This window comes from Protopterus annectens, chromosome 3.part0 (genome assembly GCF_019279795.1).
Source record: "Protopterus annectens isolate FY-2018-M chromosome 3.part0, PAN1.0, whole genome shotgun sequence".
In the NCBI taxonomy this organism is placed as follows: Eukaryota; Metazoa; Chordata; order Ceratodontiformes; family Protopteridae; genus Protopterus; species Protopterus annectens.
This window is the reverse complement of record NC_056731.1, coordinates 1,953,166,537-1,953,184,389: the sequence shown is the minus strand read 5'-3', so window position 1 is coordinate 1,953,184,389 and position 17,853 is coordinate 1,953,166,537. Positions and strand designations below refer to the sequence as shown.

Genomic DNA, 17,853 nt, shown 5'->3' with positions numbered 1-17,853 from the left:
GTAATGCATAAGTGCAGAAAATTATCAAAAGAAAGACATGGTGCAGGAAAAAGTGGGAGATAGAAAAGAAGACCCGGTTAAGAAGTAATACTGACTGGCTAATAAACAGGCTAAGAAAAGAATTACAATAGCAAAGAGCAAGGCATCAGAGGGACTCTACTGTCTTCTGGAAAGTGTCTTGGTAAATGGCACAAAGAAACTCTATCAGGTTGCAAGGCAAAAACAGAAAGATAAAGAAGATCCACAAAAAATGAATGTCAGATAAGCGCTTTCGTTTGGCTCCTGCCGGCGCTTATCTGACATTATCTGACATTCATTTTTTGTGGATTTATTTGTCTTTTATTAAACTTTCGTCGAGCAAGTCCGTTTTTTGGTTTTGGTTTGTTTCGTTTGGTTCTACTCTTATTGTCAAGATAAAGAAGATAGTCAGACAGATCTCCTTCAGAAACCAGAACGTTCACTTACCCGACTTTTAAAATGCTGAGACGAAAAGACCTATGACTGCATAACACCAATGTCCCAGAACACTGACTTTCCACTCCAGGCAAGTAACTGATTGGTCATCCTGTTGAACTATGCCCCTTACCCCCATGTTAGTGCAATCTCAGAGTTGGTAGAGTCAGTTAGGGAGGGTGTGGAGGGTGCAGCCCCCCACAAAGGGGGTGTGTGCGGATGAAGCTCCCTACATGGGTGGGTTTGTTTTTTTTCAGTTTACGTTGTTGTTCAGGATGGCCAAGCAGTTACTTACATGGAGTCATAAGTCAGTGTTCTGGGACATTGGTGTGCTGATGCTGTCGGCCTTTTCGTCTCGGAGTTCTGAGTTTCAAGTAAGTGAAATTTTATTCTTGTCAAGTAGACCCAGTCAGACACTCTTTGTAAGGGATGCCAGTAACAACTTTCTCACTAACACATGGGAAATCAGATGCAGATAGAAGGAGTTCTTATAGGAGCTTCTGAATGAAGAAGACCCCCACAGAAGCTGTATTACCCCAGACAAAGCCTACAATGGAAGACGAGGAGGATCTCACTGTAGAAGAAGGAAGAACAACACTATGGAAAATGAAGTCAGGGAAAGCAGCAGACTCAGATGAGGTCACAGCAGATATGATCAAGATGTTGGGTGAGATAGGGGAGAAATGGCTCCTGAAGGTACTCATAGCAGTATGGAGAGAAAGGTGTATCCCAGATGACTGGCAAATAAACATAGTAGTGCCAGTGTATATGAACAAAGGGGACATCCACAACTGTGGACATTACAGAGGTATCCAATTCCTGTCACACTGCATGAAATTTCTGGAGAGGATGATTGATAAACAAATACACAGATTGGTAGAAAATAAGATGGGAGATGAGCAGTTCAGACTCAAATCAGGATAAAACACAACTGACCCAATGTTTGCAGTGAGACAGATGGCTCAGAAAAAGCTAGAGATAAGGAAAGTGGGCATTCCTAGATTTGGAGAAAGCATATGACACAGTCCCAAAAAGCTGATTTTGGTAGTTATGTGCTGGTTCACAGTCCCAGAAATATTTTTAGAATTAGTGCAGGTTGTGTACAATGACTCAAGTATGAACAGTGTTCAGTCTCATAGTGGGGTTCCCAGTGGGAGTGGGTGTGCATCAGGATTCAGCTTTGAGCCCTCGGCAAGCAGGTTTTAGGGGACAGGTCCACAATGTTGCTGTATGCAGACAATGGAAGTCCTGAACAAGAACTTTAGAAAAGGAGAGAAGAATTGAAAGCAAAACTGAAGGCACATGGGATGAAACTGAGTACAGATAAGACAGTTGTAATGGTAGCAAACAAGAAAAATTAAAAGTTGAAAACTGAGATAGAAGTGAAAATAGTGGGACAGGTTGACAGCTTTAAGTGTCTGAGAAGGGTGGTTGAGGCGAAGTGAAGTCTGAATGAGGAGGTCAAAGCCAGAATCATTGGGGCTGCAGCCAACTGACACAGAGTGGATTGGATAATGTTTGACAGAAGAATAATAAAGAAGCTGAAAAGTAAGATGTACAAAACAGTGGTACGACCGGTACTACTGAATGGTACAGAAACTGGGCAGTAAAGGCAGAGCACTCGAGGAAGCTAGAGGTGATGGAGATTAAGTGCCTGGTACAGGTGATAGGGTGCACAGATGAAGAAATGAGGACATCAGAGCAGGATCTAAAGTAGCTCCAATTATAGAGAAGGCCAAACAGAACAGATTATGGTGGTTTGGGCATGCATATAGAAAAGTAGAAGTCAATTTGGTGAAGATGATTTGGGACAGACAGGAAGAAGGCAACAGGAAACGAGGGCTTCCAGCAAAGAGATGAATGGATTGTGTGAGAGAAGACTTGTAACAGTCAGGTATGACTGTTTAAGAAGGTGGTAGAGTGGCACTGAATTGAGAAAAATGGCAACAATTGACAAAAGGTGATTGATGATGATGATGTTGATGATAATTCATAAGTGTGAGTCATGGGTAATGCTTGGGGGGTCTGCAGAAACACTGTTTACTATACCATGTGCATTATAGACCAGCTGACAGTTGATGGAGTGGAAATCCTTGCGTTAATATACAATCTTCCCTATTCCCCAAGTGGTGCCTTTTTTGCAATGAGGGTGCTGTCTATGGCCACTAGCACCTCAGGAAAATGGGCTATGTCATAAAAAGCCCAAATGTGTAGGCTTTCACCTCTGTGGTGTGTGGAAGCTATATATGCTCTCTCCACATGCTGCAGCATGGCACTGAAAAATTGGTGCAGTATCCTTGAGGCAAATGCCTGAGATACTCTCACAGTGCCTCTTATTGGTTGCTGAAATGTTGCTGTAGCTAGTATTCACAAAGCCACAACTTCCACTGTGTGATTCCTTAAAACCTCTTGCATTAGAGGTAACAAGGGATATATGCAAATGATCCCTTAAGGACATCATGTGTTTCAACTATATGGCAGTTCTGAATGTCCGTGACTTTTATACCTTTTTACATCTGTTATGGACAAATTCAGGCCAATATTTTTTTCTTTTAGTTTTTTCTGATTGGTTTGTCTGTGTGACCTTGTTACTCATTGTGTTAGTTGGTTAGTTGGGATATTTTGCAGATACCCTAATGGCTATGGACATCAGCTGGGTACGACAACCCTGTGTTTCCAAATGTTAGCCAAACATTCCACTTATGCTGTGCTAATGAGGCCATAAGAAGGCTGAAACATGCATGTCCACAGCTAGTGGGGTTTGGCTTTATTGGCCTGAATTTGTCCCTAACAGACTTAAAAAGGTAAAAAAAAGTCATGGACATTCAGAACTGCCATATAGCTGAAACACCTGATGTCCTTAAGGGGTCATTTACATATATCCTGTGTTACCTCTAATTTCCTTTTATCTACCTCTGACTTAACCTGCATTGTTGTCTAAGTTCTTTCACTTTGCACTGTTTGTGACTTTTTACCTCAGTGTTACATCCTGTTACAACCTCTATGCTGACATACACGTTACCATTGTTAATGCATTTTTTTTCCATACCAGGAAAATTGCTATTTTTACTAGAATATTAGATTTTATTTCTTATTTTTTATTTGTTTGTACTTGTATTGTTGTATTTGGACCATGTCTTGGAGCTTATCTCCCCGGGCCTCTACTAAAAATGGACATACATCCAGTTAGACTAGCCTGGTCAACAAATGTAAAATAAAGAAAAAATAATTTTTACTGATTGGTTTGTCTGTGTGACCTTGTTACTCATTGTTTTAATGTTAATAGCTAAGAAAATAGTAACTCAAAGATGGAAATGGAAGATGGTTCCAGCAGTTAAAGATGTCATAGCAATTATTGATGTTAGAAGTTAGAGAAAGCTGAACTTAAAAAAGTATGCATTTCAATGGATTTTAAATGGCTACTTTGGCTACTTTGAAAACCTTATAGGGAAACTATCAGAGGCTGATATGATTTATGGAAAAGATGGCATTGGGATTGGTGGAATCAGTTAAATGATAAATGCCTTTTATATTCTTTTTTGTAATTAGTGATATTACTGAAAGTATAATTAAAGATTTACTGCAGTAAGTGGTCTAAATTAGTGTTAAGCAGTTTATTAAGAGGTAAGAATGTAAAAACCAATGAATAATAGTAATTTATTTATTTTTTTATTTTGAATTTGTTAACCTTGGTAGAGCATTGATACCAGTAGGCCCATTTCAGTCTCAGCCTGGGGGAAAAACAATAGTTATATGACATTATATACAGAGTGAATGACAAAATGCAATATATACATGTATTATATACAAAATGAATACCATAATTACCTTGAGGTAATGAAGGCAATAGATAAATAACATTATATACAGAGTGAGTGAAAAAACACTATATATATATATATATATATATATATATATATATATATATATATATGTGTGTGTGTGTGTGTGTGTATATATATATATATATATATATATATACACACACAATGTGTGTGTGTGTGTGTGTGTGTGTGTGTGTGTGTGTGTGTGTGTGTGTGTGTGTGTGTGTGTGTGTGTGTGTGTGTGTGTGTGTGTGTGTGTGTGTGTGTGTGTGTGTGTGTGTGTATGTATGTATGTATATATATATATATATATATGTATATATATATATATATATATATATATATACACACACACACACACACACACACACACACACACAGTGGATATAAAAACTGTACATACCCCTGTTAAAATGCCAGTTATATAAAAAAATGAAACCAAAATAAATCATTTCAAAACTTAACCCACCTTTAATATGAATATAACCTGTATAATTCAATTGAAAAACAAACAAATCTATTAGGGGAAAAAATATAAAAAAAAAAATGTACAATAAGCTGGTTGCATAAATGTGCACATCCTTAAACTAATACTTTATTGAAGCACCTTTTGCTTTAATTGCAGTATTCGGTTTTCTTGAGTAAACACCTGCCATCAATTAAAGAGACTCTGATTAACCTCAAATAAAGTTCAGCTGTCCTAGTAGGATTTTCCTGACATTTATTCAGTTGCCTACTACCGCAAAAGCCATGGTTCTCAGAGAGCTTACAAAGAGATCATTGTTGACAAGTATCAGTCAGGAGAAGGGTACAAAAACATTTCCACAGCATTGGCTATACCATGGAACACAGTGAAGACAGTGATCAAAAAGTGGAGAAAATATGGGACAACAGTGACGTTGCAAAGAACTGGACGTCCCTCCAAAAACTGATGAAATGACAAGACGAAAACTGGTCAGGGAGGCTCCCAAGATACCTACAGCAACACTGAAGGAGCTACAGGAATTTCTGGCAAGTACTGGTTGTGTACTACATGTGACAACAATCTCCCATATTCTCCATATATCTGGCCTATGGGGTAGGGTTGCAAGATGGAAGCCTTTTCTTACACAGAAAAACATTCAAACCCAGCTAAAATTTGCAAAACAATATATCAAGTCTCCCAAAAGCATGTGGGAAAATGTGTTATGGTCTGATGAGACCAAGGTTGAACTTTCTGGCCACAATTCCAAAAGGTACATTTGGTGCAAAAACAACACTTCACATCACCAACAGAACACCATCCCCATGGTAAAGCATGGTGGTGGCAGTATCATGCTTTGGGGTTGCTTTTCTTCAGCTGGAACTGGGGCTTTAGTCAAGGTGGAGGGAATTATGAACAGTTCCAAATACCAGTCACTTTTGGCCCAAAACCTTTAGGCGTCTGCTAGAAAGATGAAGATGAAGAGGAATTTCACCTTTCAGCACAACAATGACACCAAGCATACATCCAAATCAACAAAAGAATGGCTTCACCAGAAGAAACGTAAAGTTTTGGAATGGTCTAGCCAGAGCCCAGACCTAAAACCAATAGAAAATCTGTGGGGTGACCTGAAGTGGACTGTGCACAAGAGATGCCCTCACAATCTGCCAGATTTGGAGTGCTTTTGCAAGGAAGAGCGGACAAATATTGCCAAGTCAAGATGTGCCATGCTGATAAACTCCTACCTAAGAAGACTGAATGTTGTGATTAAATCAAAAGGTGTTTCAACAAAGTATTAGCTTAAGGGTGTGCACACTTATGCAACCAGCTTATTATACGTTTTTTATTTTTTATATATTTTCCCCCTAACAGATGTGTTTGTTTTTTTAATTGAATTGTACAAGTTATACATCACATTAAAGGTGAAAAAAGTTTTGAAATGATTTATTGTGGTCACTTTTTTTATATCACAAAAACCTGGCATTTTAACAGGGGTGTGCTAACTTTTTATATCCACTGTATATAAAATATACAGAGTGGAAATCAGTTGGCATGCTGAAATCCTAACAATGTGGACATCCTACAAAATGGCTTCACTGAGACAGATGCCTGGTGTCAAAGCCATGGCTTCAAGCTCAATGCCAAAAAGTGCATTGTCATCCCTTTTGGTAAAAACTCTGTACCCATGAACTACCACATAGGCAGTAGTCTACTGTAACTGTTCTTTCCAAACTGTCTGATAATGACTACTTAAATTATAATGTTGTACAAAACTGTTTGCTAGAATGTTTTAAGTTAACACCTGAAGCTTATAGGAAAATGTTTTGTGCGCATAGACACAATGCAGATGAAAGTGTGTGTGAATATGTTGCTGAACTAAGCACTTATTTTCATAGGTGAGTGAATGGATGTTAGGTTACCACTTTTGAAGGGCTGGCAGACCTTTTGGTGAGGGACCAAGCCCTTAGCACTTTGCCTGAGGACATGAGGATCTGGTTAGCTGACAGGCAATGCCTTACTGTAGATGAGTTGGGGGAGAAGGGAGGCCTATACCTAGCAAGCAGAGCATCACTGCATAGAAAAGAGACACCCTGTGCTGCTCATGGGTCTAAGGGAACCCATGGTGGGCAGCCCTGACTGCCCCAACAGAATCTACCAGTAGCAGGGGAAGCCACTAGTCAAGGTACACATCCAGGACCTAGGGTTAAATGTTTTAATTGCAACCAGTAGGGCCATGTAACATATAGATGTCCATGGAGGCAAGGTGGTGAGCAAAAGATGGGAGAGCCAGTAAGTGGGAATGACAAAATCCCAGCAGTAGGTTGTCTTGAGACAACAAGGGTACCAAACTACCACCCTGCAAATGTCCTGGTATGGAATGATTTTGGTAATGCAGTAACATGTGTTCATGCAGTTACACACAGTCAGGCTTGGAGACAAGCATGTGGGTCTGGTAGCTTGGGGGAGACCCAGACAGACCACACACTTACAGCCAGGACTGGTGAGGTGGTTATTTCAGGGAGGGAGCTACCCTGTAGCAGTGAGACTGAAGGTGAGCCACAGCTGCTTTTGGGTACTGATGTTCCCTTGGACAAAGTGACTGCAAGGGCAGAGGTGAGTACTAGTATCCAGGCTGACAGTGAGGCACCGCTGTCAGGGGATACCAGACTTCCTGTGGAAGGGGAGCTGGGAAGGGTTACAAAGAGAGAGTTGAGACAGGCTCAGCTCTCAGACCCTACATTACAAGGCCTGAGGGAGGTAGCTGGTGAAGCACCTGATTCTCAAGGGAAAGGGGAATCTGTATACTGGGGAAAAGGGTTGCTGTACAGAGAGTGGACCCCTGAGGGGGGGCTAGAGGGTGAGAGAATACAGCAGTTGGTTGTGCCCAGAGCATACCATCTCACACTTCTAGCCATAGCTCATGATATTCCCTTTGCAGGTCATATGGGCATAAAATGTACAAAGAGGCATATTATGCAGAACTTCTATTGGCCTGGGATTTCCAGAGATATAACAGGGTACTGCAGGACCTGTGAGCAGTGCCAAAAGGTAGACAAGGCAGGAGACAAGGTGAAAGCTCCTTTGATGCCTTTGCCTTTGATTGAGGAGCCATTTCAGAGGGTAGCTATGGATATTGTAGGGCGTCTGAGTACCCCAGGTTCTACAGGGAAAAGGTATATCCTGGTGGTAGTAGATTATGCTACCAGATACCTTGAGGCAGTGGCTCTGTCCTCCCTCAAGTCAGAAAAGGTGGCAAATGCTTTGCTAGTGATATTCAATGGGGTAGGTTTCCCAAAAGTAATACTGACTGATAGAGGTGCCAATTTCATGTCAGACCTGCTGACTTGTCTGTGGAAGTACTGCGGGGTGAAGCACCTAAAGACCACCCCTACCATCCCCAGACTAATGGTCTTGTTGAGAGGTTAAACTCTACACTCAAGACCATGCTATTTGCCGACCAGTTTAAGAGGGACTAGGACAGATATTTGCCCCATCTGTTGTTTGTTTACAGAAAGGTTCCCCAGGAATACACAGGTTTTTCACCCTTTGAGTTGTTGTATGGGCATAAGGTGAGAGGACCTCTAGATGTAATTCGAGATGAGTGGGAGGGTGAGTGTGAGTCCCACAAGGAGTCTGTTGTGACATATGTCCTAAACCTCAGGACAAGGCTGAGGGAACTCATGGGCTTGGCCCAGGAGAACTTGGAAGAAGCCCAACATGAGAAAAGTCCTGTATGACAGGAATGCTTGAGCTAGAGAGTAAGATGTAGGGCAGCAGGTAATGGTTCTCATTCCTGTCAGACACAACAAGCTGCAGGCAGCTTGGGAGGGACCCTGCAAGGTGGTAAGGAAGGTCAGTGATGTTAACTACATGGTAGAACTGCTAGGCAGGAGGCAGCTGCACACATTGTACCATGTTAACATGATGAAACCTTACCATGATAGGAAGGCCCTTGTGCTGAGTATTTGCAGTGGATTACAGGAAGAGTCTGAGGGGGATCTGGTGACTGATCTCCTCAGTGAGGCTTGGACTGATACCTAAGTGGAAGGGGTAGCAATGTCCCAGCAGTTATCCCCTACCCAGGTTCTAGAAATCTGAGCAGTGTTACAGGGGTTTGGGGACATGTTCACTGGGAAACCAGGGTGCACCCACCTGGTGCAATACCATGTGGATACAGGACAACAAAGGCCTATTAAGCAGGCCCCTTATACGGAGCCTGAGAGAGTCAAACAGACTCTGAGGGAGGAGATATAGGAAATGTTGGAACTAGGGATACTTCAGGAGTCCAGCAGTCCCTGGGCCTCCCAGTGGTGCTGGTACCAAAGAATGATGGCAGCACCAGGCCCTGTGTGGACTACAGGAAATTTATTCATTTATTTATTTATTTCCAGTTTGATTACCGGGGATGTCCACTAGGCTCAAAGAGCCCATTTTCAGTGGAGGCCCAGAGAGAAAAGCTCCACATCACAAGCAATTAAACAAAAATGAAATAATACGAAGTAATGAGAAAAAGTAGAAATGCATAATGGCAAGATAGTTCATAGACATATTTACAAAGTTGTATAGAGAACTATTTGTACAATAATTAAGTGATAGAGGCAAGAGAAGAGTCACAATTAAAGGGAAAGCAATTATTAGTTGAGGGTTAAAAATTTGAATGTTGTATATTGAGGTTTAGCAGAAATGGAGGAGAAATAGGTGGGAAGTACACTGTTAGTAGAGCATAGATTATAGTGTCTGGAGTATTCTTAGAGAGGTGGTTGAACATTAGTAAAAGTGGAGTTCACACATGGAAGGTATGATTGCCATAGTTAAACTGCATCAGCTTAATATAGGTAGTTATTAAAGATTAATTGTTTTAAGTAGGAGGGGATGAGATCAGGGACTATATACAGTATTTACATTGTGTACATTTAAGGTAGAAAAACATTAATAATTTGGCGTTGAATTTGACTTAGAGGGGAGGCAGATGTTTAAGGGGTCTTTAGATTCAGAGTGAGGTAGGTGTTTAGGAGAACAGCCTGGGGTGGATGAATAAGTAGAGAAGCTGTATGAGGAAGCATACATAGAAGAGTAAGTAGGTTAAGTAGGGAGAATACAGTTACATTTCCAGTGCTGTGTAAGGTAGGAATGAAGCTGAGTTTTAAAGTATTCTTAGTTTTTAGAGATTCTAAGAGAAGAAGGGAGGGAATTCCATCTTTTGGCTAGGGAAGAAGAGAGTAGAAGGTGACCAGCAGGACGTTTAGGATTGTATACAGAGAGGAGATTCTGGTGTGCAGATCTCAGGGCTCTGTGGGGGGGGGGGGTGTAAAAGGGTAAGATATTTGCTAAAGCAGAGCATAGAGTTGGTTTGAAGAATAGTCTGTGGGTAGTAGTGAGTTAATGGAAGATGAGTTGATTGGGAAGTTCTAGCCAGTTTAGCAGGTGGAGAGATGTGCAGTGATGAGAGTAATTAGCTTTAGTTGCGAATTTAGCAATTTTTGTTGTAACATGTTTCTAGTTTTGAGGAGATGGAAGAGGATAAGTTGGTAAGTAGGGGAGCACCATATAGAAGAGAAGGTAGTAAGTAGGTGGTGGCAAGAGCTTGTCTGGTAGATGAAGAGAGGAATTGGGAGTGTCTATATAGCATGCCAACTTTCTGGTGAGTTTTTTTAATGTTTAGCTGAACATGTGTGTCAAATTTTAGGGGTTCATCTATGGTAACTCCAAGTAGTTTAGCAGAAGGGACAATTTCTATAGTGGAGTTAGTATTGCTAAAGATACTGAAAGATTGTTTGTCAATCTGGAGGGTGTTTGAGGGGGAAAAAAGAAGAATTTTTGATTTATTAGCATTTAGGGAGAGATGATTTTGAAGCATCCAGTTTTCAGTTGTAGCAAAGGCCAATTGAGTTTTTGGTAGGAGGTCAGGGAGATTAGAAGCAGAGCAAACTAATGTTGAGTCAGCTGCATATTGCACTATTTTAGTAGTAGGAATGGCAGCATGACAATCATTAATAAATACATTGAAGAGCATTGGGCCGAGTATGGATCCCTGGGGAACTCCAGTTGGGGTGGGTAGGAAGTTTGACGTGCCAGTTTACCATTTCACAGCTTGGGATCCATTAGAACGGTAGCTGTTAAACCATAAAAGGATGTTCTGTGAGAGATTAAGATTAGAAAGATGATTTAGAAGGTGGGTATGGGAAACAGTGTCAAAAGCTTTGGAAAGATCTAGAAGGATAGTGGATACAATTTCTCCAGAATCACGGGCATGATTTACTAAGTCTAAGAAAGAGAGAAGAGCAGTTATTGTACCATGTCCAGGACAAAAAACATGTTCTGTAGGGGTGAGGAGGTGATTATCAGTAAGGTAAGGCATGAGCTGGAGGTGGATGCATTTTTCAAGTATTTTTGAGATTGGGGAGAGAATGGCTATTGGACAGAAGTTAGAGATAGTATTATTTTTACTTCCTTTATGGAGGGGAAGGATAAAGGCAGCACACCACAGTTTGGGAACATAAGACTCCTGTATGGATCTATTGATGAGAATGCTGATGGGGATGGCAATGCCATCAGCAGCGAGCTTTAGATAGAGAGAGGGGATATTGTCTGGGGCTGGGGAGCATGGCTTACGTCTAGCGAGAAGTTTTTTTTATGTAGGATGTGGAGATGGGCTTTAGGTGAAATGTGGGGGGGGCAGTTAGGAGTGGGAGGTTGGGAGGATGTGGGGAATGGGTTTGAGGAGAGAGAGGAGGAGTTATGATTGGGGAAGGTCTTGGTGAGTTCAGCTATGGAGTTGGTAAAGAAGGAATTGAATAGGGTGGCTAATTCTGTCAGTTTTACTAGTATCAGGACAAGGGTTTCTTTTTGTACTGGGATTTAGTAGGGAATGATGTTAAATAGTCACACAGAGTCAGATGCTTACCCCATGCCTAGTACAGATGAAGCCCTAGAGCAGCTGGGTGGGGCTAAGTATCTTACCACCATTTATCTTACCAAGGGTTACTGGCACATGCCCTTGACTCCCAGTGCTAGAGAGAAGTTAGACTTTGTGACTCCTTTTGGCTTGTATGAGTTCACAAAGATGCCGTTTGGCATGAAAAATGCCCCGGCGACTTTCCAGAGGCTGGTAGATCATATTCTAGCAGGAGCAGGAGATTTTGCCCTTGCTTACCTAGATGATATTGCCATCTACAGCAATTCCTGGCAAGAGCACCTTCAGCATGTCAGTGAGATGTTGGGCAGACTACAGAGGGCAGGGTTGACCATAAACTCAGCAAAAGTCAGGTGGGTATGGCAGAGGTCTCCTTCCTGGGTCATAGAGTGGGGAGTAGTCAGATCAGGCCAGAACCGACCAAAGTGGAAGCCATTCAGACATGGCCTGCACCTGTTACCTAAAAGCAGGTGAGGGCATTTTAGGGACAGCAGGGTACTACAGAAAGTTTGTCCTCAATTATAGTACCATAGCTGCTCCCCTCACAGACCTGACAAGGAAAAACAGGCCAGATATTGTTGTGTGGAACCCAGCATGTGAGCAGGCATTCCAGAAGCTTAAAGAAGCTTTGGGAGGACCCCCTGTGTTAGCCAGTCCAGATTACAGCAAAGAATTTGTTGTGCAAGTGGATGCTTCAAACCATGGGGTGGGGGCTGTACTTAGCTAGATTTCTTCAGAGGGAGAAGAACACCCAGTGGTTTATCTCAGTTGTAGGGTTCAAACCATGGAGGAATGCTATGCAGCTGAAGAAAAGGAATATCTAGCCATAGTGTGAGCACTGCAGAACCTTCAGCCTTATCTTTATGGAAGGAAATTCACTGTAGTTACAGATCACAATCCCTTAACATGGCTACATCGAGCCACCCAGCAAAATGCCAAGTTACTAAGGTAGAGCCTATGATTGCAAGCATATGATATGACAGTGCAGCACCAAAGTGGGGTTAGCAATGCCAGTGCAGAAGGGCTCTCAAAACAGGGAATGAGGTAAGGTATTCCCAGATAGGCTCAACCCTGTCAAGCAACATTTCTCAAGGGTCACTTGAAAAACTAGCTTGAGTTCTCATTGGGGAGGGGGGGGGGTTGTGAGGCTGCCATCCCAGCTAGCTAGAATTTTGTAAATAATCTTATGTCATTTGTAAATATTAATATGATCCATAGGTTGTCTTACAAATGCAATTTAACTGTATGTTATGTACTGAGCTTCTAAAATGTAACCACAGTGCACCCTGCTGAAAACGAGCAGAAAAGTATATGGATTATATGCCTATGCAAATGTATGTCTTCATGGTAGAAGTTGGAACATACAGAGTTAACTTGCAAAGTCTGAGAAAATAAGTAAAGAGTTTCACAATGTGCTATGAAGTGAGTTAATACAGCAAAGAGACAGAATGTCTGGAAACAGAAGTAATTACAGGTTTCCAAGGTAAAAGTGTTTAACAGTTTTACGACTTCCAGTTCTAGGCAAAACGTCTGAATGATAAGTATTTTTAACACAGAGGTATTATATTTTAAGTTCCTGTTAGCCTGGGAGCTAAAGGCAGAGGTGACAAAAATGTTGTAATCTGAGATAACCCAGCAGAAATGTTTGATAGTAATTTATTAACTCTCTCAGAGAGTGAGTCTGTGCATTTTGTATCTTGTCTTTGGGCCTGTAAACATCCATTCAGCACTTCCATCTGCCTACCTCTGTAAGTAAGTTATTTAGAACTATATAACTGAATAACTGGACCACAGTAAGAACCACAAACAAAGCCTTAAAGGAAAACTCCACCCTCTCATACAGTTTAATTCAATCGTTAGGTTTCTTTTCTCCCTACAATATGGTTCTAGCCTTGTGTATGTACCAAAAAGCTGTTTGTAGTTTTTAAAACATTTATTTCCTTGCATTGGAGTCAAAGGAAGGAAAAGCCCACCTACTTTTTTTTTAAACTCAACTTTTCACATACTTTGCAAAGAAATTCGTCTCCACCTGGATGACATATCATAGACACAGTTAAATCTGTAGTTTACCCTGTCAGGTACTGCTGTCAGTCTTAGATGGGTAATTAATCCTGCTAATGTCAGGAACGCATCAGCTGATATAAATAAAGACAGAAAGCTGCAGAATTGTTTCCACTGTTCTTATTGCAGAGGGGAGGAGAACTTAACACTCCCCTTTCATAGCAAAACAAAGCAATTAAGCTTTAAATGTTATTTATAATACTTTGTGTTAGGATAACTTAATAGTAGTAGCAAAGATTTCTGTGACATTTAGAGAAAAGTCCCCCCCCCACACACACACACACACACACACACACACACAGGTCAGAACTGCAGAAAGAGAGTCAGGTGGCAACCCTATCAACTAGGTGCACTGATACTGTTCATAAAAAATGTCTTTTATACTTTGTGTGACATCCTTCCAGAGGGTATGCATATCTGGTACATGCAGATCCATTGTAAGAGATTCCCAATGACTTTGAGTCAGTCCTTGCATTGTCAGAGAGCAACCATAATATACAGCTGAATTTACTTTAACATACATTTACTATGTACCCTTACATTAAGAACACTAAGAAAAGGAAATCAGAAGTACTTAACTGTGTTTAAATGCATACATACACACTTTTGTATACATACACATATACAGAAACACATACACATTATATGTGTATATATATATATATATATATATATATATATATATATATATATATGTATATATGTGTGTGTGTGTGTGTGTGTGTGTGCTTGTGAGTGCAATATGTGTGCATAAAATGAATTCTTTATAATAAAAAACGTAATATAGTTAAGCATTATTAATGTATACATTCGAGTAAATATTGCTCAATGATTTACTTGGTCACTGTCACACATTGGCTATGTGTTCCACATGTAATCTTGGTCAATGTCTTTCTGTCAGTATTTTTTTCTTTGTATTGATAAGTGCATTTAATAATTGTTATTATATTTGCCAGTGTAGCTTACGTTGTGGCTGAAAAGGGTCCTAGGTCCAGTTCACTTTTCTTGTTACCAAAGTATAAATAAATAAATATGAAATAGAAAAAAGGAGGAGGAACATGACAGACATAATTGAGTAACTAGTAAAGCACAATTTATGTCTGCATCATTCATGAGAGAGAAAAATCCTCCCACCGAAGGCATTGGGAAGTAGAAGACAGAGTTTAGAGTCTTACTACTTGTCACTTGTAAATGTACAGCAAGGATTATTTACTGCAGTGAGAGTTTTCACACCTTAGTATAAGAGTATGGAGGAGGGTTTATCAAGTTTGTTAGGACTACAAAAGACTCCTCTTACAAAAAACTGTTTTTATCTGCTTTCTTTTGCTGCAAGTAGCTAACAGCTATTTATACCATAGAACAAGCTCTGGCAGACAGATAAATGAGGCTCAGTCAGGTAAACAGAGAGGCAGCTCTTTTACAGAAGGTGTGTTTAGATGACAGTGCTTCACAGTCCTGCCATTATATTTTAATGGCATGAGAAAACAGCACCACTTCCTTATATCTGGCATGAGTCATATAAAGAGGACTTGAAATGTATTCTGGGAAGAAGGAAGGAAAGCAAGAAAATGAGATCATGTTACCAAGGCAGGCCCCATCATCCGCCATTTTGAGAGAAACACATTAAAATTATAAAAGAAGCACTTTGAGTAATTTTGAGTTATTAAAATAGCTCAAAAACAAAGATACAATGAAAAAAATGTTTTTTTAGTTCTAAGGTGGAGTTTTTCTTTAAGAGAAAACAACAAACACAGACACCACTTTTAGCACTTTCGTTCACTTTATTGCTATGAACTTCATCAGAAAACTCTGACACACCCACTCTACAGTAATTTAAAGACCATTTAAACATATCACATGACAAATTCACCAGTAGAAGTAAACCTTAAATTAAATCTCTGAAAATGTATAAAGATATATACTAAAAAATATATAAAAAGTACACATCATATAAAATGCATAAAAACTGTCATGAAAAATAGTAGATATTTAAATTATTTCATCTGTAAAAAGCACTTAATATTGATGCTTTCTTTCAAACCTGGTGCATGATCAGCAACCAGGTCTATTTGCCAAAAAGACCCTTTGCATTCCAACAAAGATTTATAATCACCAGAAAAATCTTTACTCGACACACTATCTAAAACAAAAAAGACATTTTTTTTTAATTCAGTGCATACAGTTGCATGCCTAGCCAAAGCATTAGTACAATCTTTCTTTTTAACCACTAGGCAATGCTCATAAATTCTTCTATTTAAGACATCTAATAGTCTTCCCAGTATAAAAACTGGGGCAGGAATGGCACATAGCAACATATACCACATTGTCACTATTGCAAGTATAACTTCCCTTGGCCCAAATGGTCCAGTTAAGATGTCTAAATGTAATTGATGAAAAATTGCTGATGAACTGCATTGCCTACAATTCGCACAAGAAAAGGTACCTAAAGTACTAAATGTGCTAACTGTAGTTTTAGCCTCTGGTGTAAATTCCAACATATTTTTAATGTTAACTTTTTTCTTGAAAGTAAACTTTGGCCTTGCTCCTATAATTTTGACAAGATCAAGGTTACCCAGTAGGATCTTCCAATTTTCTTTAATGATATCCCTTATAACCCACATTTCATTCACTATAGGCAATGGGAAAGCAAGGCAAAAGTCTGCCTTCACATTACTCTTTTCATGAATGTTGCCTACATTGGCATCAGTCCTTAAAATTGGACAGGCAACACTACCCTGTAATGTGATAACTTCATTTTCTATACCTTTAAGCAAACAGCTATCATAGCTTCTAAGTTAAAAAAAATCTCAATTTTACCAGTTCTTAAAAAAACATATTATTTGATGTAAGACGACTCAGTCTAATAAGCTGACCTTTACTCCTTTTTTCATATGAGGTGGATGAAGACTATCCTTATATAAATATTGGTTAACAAAAAAATATTTCATATAAATACCATTGCAAAAGATGTTTTGTTGCAAGTCATACATTAAATGTATGTTTAAAAAATTCAAACTTCTACCCAAACCACTAATACTAAACTTTAGGAAATCCATAGTGTTGTTTAAATCATTTACCAAGGAAACAAAGTTGTCATAATCTCCCATCCACAGCAGGAATAAATCATCAATATATTAATAATATGTATAAATCTTATGTGCCTTAGGATGATTTATCAAAAATTTAATTTCCCAAGTTGCCATGACTAAATTGTCAAAGGAAGGGGTGCCCCTCACCCCCATGGCCACACCTGAAGTCTGTTTAAAGAGCTAGTTATTGAACTTAAAAAAGTTGTTATCTAAGACAAGTTCCATAAGGCAACAAACTGTATTGATCTTAATATTGTCAAAATTCGTATTACTACTCAAATACTCTCTTAGATATTGAAGCCCCACATCTTGATTCCTGAAAATTCCTTTCTCTTGTTTTTTGCTAGATGGGAGAAGATACAGGACTGTTCAGGGTAAATATCAATCCTTAGTCATCTGTTGACTTGACAGTCTTTCTACCAGTGTCTATTCCCTCCCTTTGGTCAGAATTTGTCTTTTTAGCTTCCAGTTAGAAGGAAACAATAACTAACTTTAATGGATAAGGAAGAATAGTTGTATTGGTTTCCTTTCCCACATGCTAATAGGATATTTGTTCTTCTTTTCAGGCAGGACTTATAGATATCGAAAGTCAGCTTGTTGGAGAAATAGATGGGCATGGCTTTGGAATTGGAACCGCTCCTTTATCATCCAAGCCTAATAGTTCATCTGTCCTGTCTGTAAAGAAGGCAAAGTTTAAGAAAACTAAAGAACAAACCAGGTGGGTGCTGATACTTATTTTTGAAAAGCTACATTCTATAGTCTTCAGAAGCTAAAGTTACAGATTAAGTAATTTGGTTTACAAAAAATTTGTATGACTTGTGCTTGCATTGCCTTTCAGTATAAATTACATTTAATTGAATGGTTCAAATTTCAAATTCATAAGAGTAAGCACTTTCATCCTATACTAGGAGTTCTTCTGACTCCAGTTTATTTACCTTCCCTAGTTAAATAAATATTTGCCCACCCTTGAAGTGGCAAGATGCATAAGGGGAGTAGTGGACTATGCCATTTCAGTCAAGATCTTATCTGACATAGTGGTGTGTCAGTTCA

General features: G+C 39.6%; 1 protein-coding gene across 1 annotated transcript in view; it reads left to right on the top strand.

Moving 5' to 3' along the window:
• Positions 1-17,853, top strand: part of KIF9 (kinesin family member 9) — a 1,986,094-nt gene that overhangs the window by 1,362,924 nt on the left and 605,317 nt on the right. Inside the window, exon 14 of the mRNA XM_044066028.1 lies at positions 17,370-17,521. Within this exon, the coding sequence (XP_043921963.1) occupies positions 17,370-17,521 (152 nt within the window). The remainder of the gene's footprint in view (positions 1-17,369; positions 17,522-17,853) is intronic.